The sequence below is a fragment of the Morone saxatilis genome, unplaced genomic scaffold (assembly GCF_004916995.1).
Source record: "Morone saxatilis isolate NCDOM2014 unplaced genomic scaffold, NCSU_SB_2.0 Contig4, whole genome shotgun sequence".
Lineage (NCBI taxonomy): Eukaryota > Metazoa > Chordata > Actinopteri > Moronidae > Morone > Morone saxatilis.
Genome location: NW_023339984.1, coordinates 6,633,512 through 6,639,512, shown reverse-complemented (window position 1 = coordinate 6,639,512; position 6,001 = coordinate 6,633,512). Strand labels below are relative to the sequence as shown.

The window sequence follows — 6,001 nt, the reverse complement described above, 5'->3', positions numbered from 1 at the left end:
CAGGTCTTACTTCAGAGTGACATGAAAAACAGAGCTGCTATTGTTAGGAGGAGCTCAGATAAGAGGGAGTTTCCTGCTACACCAAAGTGGACAAAGAAATGAGACCATTTTTTATAAGTGATCATAAAGCCTGTTCTCTGCTCAGGTGACATGGAGGAAGCTTGGAGGTTTTGTTTAAAAAAAAACTAGTTCAATGGCAGAAATTCCAAGTAATTAAATCAGTGGAATTAAATGTATCAAATGAAACTTTAATTCTGTGGAAAATTCCTTAAACTGATTATGTGATATGGACATCATAAGTTTGTCATCAAAGTTTAGTTTTGCTGTCAACGTGTTACTGGTATACTGGCACTATCAAACCTGGTATTCAAAATGGGAAGTTATAAAAAGTCATAAAAAGTCTAGAAAAAAAAAGTCTAGATAATGTTTATTCCCTGAGGAGCTGAAGAGGGCAGCACAGTAAGACAAAAAATTTCACTGTTTGTATAAATATGACCTTTTTCAGTTTGAAAAATCAACTTCAGGTGGAGGATATTTGAGTATTTTCTCATTATATAACTTGTTTTTTTAATGGGGTAAAAACTACCAAAGCTACAGTAGAAGTAGATGTAAGTAACTGAAACTGAAATAGAAACAGAAATGCTCATACAAAATAATAAATGATCACAGCTTACTATTTTATGGTATCCCATAAAAAACTCAGAATAGGTATATGTGAGGACAAAAACAGCAAATAATAAGCAAAGGTCATATTCAAGCAGACAATAGGTGATGGGAAAGCAAAAAATAAAAACTTGAGTCAAAGACTTGACCAGAGTTTAATTAAGTCTGCAGAGCCATTTGTGCAAAGCAGAGCACTAGAACCTGAGGCGTGTTAAAACTAATGATCTGGTGTGAATGTCTCTACTACAGGCAGAGATAAAAAGGCTTTGGGATGTTCTGACCTACACACACACACAGTCCCTCATTGAGAGAAATGTAAAACTCAGGGCTTCATTAACTGCCCCCACCTGCCAAACAACTGACTCATACCACACCGCTGTCTCACTAATAGCAGTTTGCCACCATTTATTTCCTTAGAGCAGCAGTGGGGTAACTCAAATGCACAGCTGTTGAGAAAATGAGCAGGTGAAAGCGGAGGTCTCCTTCATGCAAATCACTGGTGCCGTGTACCTGGTGACTCACCAATGACAGATCATTCTGTTCCAATGCATGCAGAGTAACAAGCTTTCACTCACATTCTCTGTATGACTACTCGGATCTCACCACAAACACAGGACATGAAATCCTCATATGAATCTGTAGTGAGTTCAGCTAAACAAAACGCATCCTCTGTAGCAGACTATAAAAGTTGAAGCCAGCTACTTTTCCATGACTAGTGACAAGGAAACAAATGAAATGATAATCACGACTCCAATGAGATATCTAGACAAACAAAACTGAAAGTGCTAATCGTGTCCAGAGGATGGCGCTGGAGGAAAGGACATGCAGTCATTTAAATCAAAATGGTTTATCTTCATGGGAGCATGAATATTCTCTGCAAATGATATATAAATATGTTTTGAATCATTGAAGAAAGATTAGTGGGTAATTAAATAAGGATTAATTTCTGCCAGAAAAAAAAGATGAAGATGAAGATGAAGAAAAATTATACATGATGAAAATTAAAAATTTAAATATTATATTATATAACTATATTATACTTTTTATGTCGTATTTGTGACTCACTAGCTCACAATGTTTTATATATGATATCAAAATATTGAGGCTTATTTAATAATATTTTACTTACTATGTCACAATTTTGACTGTTTATCTTATCTCATTGGCACATTTACAGAAATGTAGATTAATGGCATTGTTTTTATAAATAAAGATATGAAACTAAGACCTGAGCGGACCACGAACATTTTTAGCATTAGTTTTATAATTTTTTTTAGGTGGAAAGAGGCTGAGAATATATTCCCTGGTTGGAAAATACATTTTCAAACAAAGCCAATAATGTAGCCTATAGAGATTTTTTGGTGCTACATTATATTATATTATCTGCATCCACACAATATATATTGGATAAAAATGTTACTTGTTTTTTATCTGATCATCCTGTTATGCATTGTGCATGCCCAGCTAAAAAAAATATTATAAGTTATTAATTCCAGTTATTCCTACTCGGTCAGATTGACACAGAAACAGCCCTTTGATAAAAGTGAATGTGCACGCAAAGCGGCCGCCTGCCGCTGCCCACCAATAGGAAGAGTGGCTGTGAGTAGGGGGCGGGTCCTGTGGGTTAGCAGGTTTGACTGCACACTGCGCTCAGACAACTTGATACAGAGTAACAGTAAATCAGACAGAGCAGCTCCTACAGCACCAGCAGTGAAACTGTAACCCTGTTGCAAGTATTTTTGGCCGCTGATAGGACCGAGTGAGATCACTGCGGTCTCTTTTCTCGGATAGACTCAAGAGTTGTTCGGCAAGAGCAACGCAGGGACCGTTTTCAGTCTCATTTCTGCTATATCTCAATATTATATCACACTGGAAATGTCCGAAAACAAGCCGAATGATGAACCGAAGTTATCTACGACGGACAGGGTGGTGAAATGTAAGTGTAATTCTCTTCATGCCACACTTAAACGACATGCTACCACAGCTCTCTCCCTCCCGGCCAGCAAGACTTGAAGAATTCATGGTCGTAGCAGCAGCAGCAGCAGCAGCAGCGAGTGTAGTCGAGAATTGTTTGCTGGCTATGGAGGAAGAAGGGTGTTAGCCGAGCTATGACAGCAGCAGTAAACTAGGAAGTGAGGGTTAACTCCAGTTTGTAGACATTAGCAAGAATTTGTTCTCGAAATGTGTCACATTCAGGCTCTGAGGCGTGATACAGCCGCCCGTCTGTACGTACACTGTTTTCATTAGCGGTGAATACAGGCAGCAGTGTGACAGATGCGTTTGATTCATACACACAGTGCACAGCTTTACAGTATGCATGCAGATATTGCACAACCATTGCATTCAACCCGAGGGCGATTTCCCCTTATTTTGCATGCATCACCTAGCATAGTTTTACCAAAGGCTCCTTGTTCTTTTTTCTTTTTCTTTTTTAACCGTTGCATAATACTACTTGATGTCGCCTATCTCACATTTTGGGGGTGTTCATCGTGGGCTTGTAGTGTTACCATAAGGGCTGGCTCTTCCTGCCTTCTGTGTTTACAGGTCTGACATTCCACCTTTGCAGTCTACCATAAGAATGCAATAAAGATTATAATCGAGTCGACCTATCCCTTGAACACGGAGTAGGAGCAATGCAGCCTGCCTAGTTTCATGTCAGTTGACATCTTGTGTTGACTTGAAGGCAGCACTCCACTGAAGTTGCAGTATGAAAGCCTGTTTCTGCTATAGAATATGAACACTTGATGTCACCGTAAGTGAGATTCCTCATGTTGGAAGATGCATTCAAAGATGACAGAATGTGTTTATTGGTGCTGGCTGGTTTTTGATCCGGGACTAGTTGCAACCATTATCCTCTCCAGCTCCACTACATCACAACAGGCATGTGCAGTGATCACAGTGTGCACAAGCACAGAAAGGAATTGTTTAGTCATTTTACTAAGGCTTAGTTGCTAAGGGTTCAACCGGTTGCAATGATTAGATCATCAGTGATCATTAAACATTAAGATTTTATTGAGAGAGAGAAGGACAATGCTACAGTGTTCAAAAGACCATGACTGGAATCAGTGAGTATAAACTATATATTAAAGGCAAGCCTGAGCGCTGGCTCGCTTAGCTCTATCACAAATATAGTTCCACTTCATTGCTTTCTCAGGCTTAACTTGTGCCATTTGAAACAGGGAAATGTTGAACAAAATGATAACTGCAACAATTTCTTTTCCGTAGCAAGTCCAGAGCTAACAGTTGTGTTATTGTGCTACATTTTGCCCGGAAAATGGGGTTGGGTGTTAAAGAGAGTCACACCATGTCTTGGGTGCTTTTGTAATGAATATTTGAAGAGATCATCCCCCTACAGTCTCCACCAACTTGAAGGGTAATGAAAAATACATATGACAAGTATGGGTTGTATGGATCTGAAACTACTTCTCCCTTTGTCACGCTGAAGAGATGCCATCGTATTGCACGTCTCCATACTGTATTTTCAGTACCTCTCCCTCCTCCTCCTCCTCCCCTCCTCCTCCTCCTCTGCTTAGTGAGGGTCTGCTGTGGTCTTAATCAGGTTAAAATGTATTGATTAGCCATTAGAGAGGCTGTCAGGGAATCTGAGAGCCCAGTTTCAAGGGCTCACTCTTGAACCTGACGTTGAGATCAACAAAGTAATTTAACTCATTATTCATTCATCAAGTTTCAAGAAGGCAGTGTTTTGGTAATGCATCAGTATTATGACAACACAGACACTGGCTGTGTACAAAGCACCTCTCCAAAATAACTGCAGGCTATAGGTGTGGAGTAATTTGTTTTCAGCTGCCTAGTTTGCCCTGCTACAAGGTGTCAGTCCAACTTATCATAAGTGCTTTGCATCCACCTGTTTTCAAAATGCATTATCATAATGCTCCTGAACGCCGCTGCCGCATAGTAATTACTCAAGAGTTTAATCAGCTGAGGCGGGAGAAGTTTCAGAAGTTTCATCATGTTTTTATCCCCGACAGAAATAAACTGAAGTATATGAGCAATTTCCAGTATGCAACTGTTGCCCTTGATGAACTCCATCACTTGTTGTTGTTGCTCGTTTACTGTTGCAGCTTTTTTGCGTTCATTTTTAAAAGCTCACCTGGTTAAGCAGCATTTGAATAAGGATTATGTCGTGACTCACATGATAATCCTGATTATTTTGTCAGATTTTGTGGTCACGATTAATTTTTTTCTAATTATAAACCATATGGCTGCAATCAACAGTTCCATGATTGATCAACCAGGCGAATAATCTTTGGTCCATATAGTTTACATACTCAGTTTGCTTGTTTTGTCTGACCAGCAGTCCAAAATTAGATATGAAGTAAATTTGCAGAACTTTGACTTGATTAACTGTTGATTGATCAATTTATTAACAATTATTTTATTTTGAAATGATCTATTGTTATGCATCAGTTATTCATAAATCAACAAATTGATTATATAGAGCTTCTACAGCCTTTAATAAATAATTATTGCTAATAAACTATTCCTGTGATCGAATGGGGAAACTAAATCTTACTCTGCATTTCTGTACTGAATGACAGGTTGTACCAGAGCTTCTCTCAGTTAGATATAAAATAAAGAAACAGTTAGTAATATGGTCGTCATGGTGCAATCATGACAACCACCACGTTCCAAAGCAAAACTAGCTCAGTAATGGTGTTTTTCCGTCACCAGCTAAGAGGGCCTCCGAGCCCCCGATGTTGCACCGGGTCCTTCTCTATAAGTGGGGATGGATAACATCTGACATTTGACTTTTGAGGAGAGGCCCCCATGCTCAGACATGCGTGGGTTAGAGAGATGGTGGTGGTGACAGCGGCGCATTGCCAGCCACTGATCCCAGCTGGATAGCCGAGTCATTTATAGAACAGAACATTAAGTAATGCCACATACTTGATCCTTGCCTTACATGTGATCACCTACATACGGTCCTGCTTCATGTTCATTATCTGGCGTATGTGCCTATCGCCGTGTTCCTTTCTTATCAGGTACAAACGCAGTGTAACACAGAAATATAAAATTACCATTTGTCAGGAATTTTACTTAGGGTGTTGTTATTGTCTGTAATATTTTCTCATTAGCATGCATAAACCTTGTCATTAGCTTTATTTGCATGGGGATATGATTACTATGGGAAAGTTAAGTGATTTATATTAACTGCCGAGGCTGTTTGTGATTTTAATCCTTTGCCAGTCTGCTGTGTTTGTAATTTGTAAAACTTTAGTAGAAATAGTCTGCCATATTTCGGCTACGTCAGAAGTCTCTTGTTATTAATCCTGGGAAAATCAAATTGTCAGTAACTTCCTGAGTTTGCTTTTGGCAT

The 6,001-nt window shown here is 39.1% G+C and overlaps 1 protein-coding gene across 2 annotated transcripts in view; it reads left to right on the top strand.

Annotated features, from left to right (window-relative positions):
• The first annotated feature begins 2,336 nt into the window (after positions 1-2,336).
• The window catches only part of LOC118338540 (serine/threonine-protein phosphatase 2B catalytic subunit alpha isoform), a 63,241-nt gene continuing 59,576 nt past the window's right edge, over positions 2,337-6,001 (top strand). For both annotated transcript variants that reach the window (XM_035675854.1, XM_035675853.1), the window contains exon 1: positions 2,337-2,599. In XM_035675854.1, the coding sequence (XP_035531747.1) occupies positions 2,539-2,599 (61 nt within the window). In that variant the 5' untranslated portion in view covers positions 2,337-2,538. The remainder of the gene's footprint in view (positions 2,600-6,001) is intronic.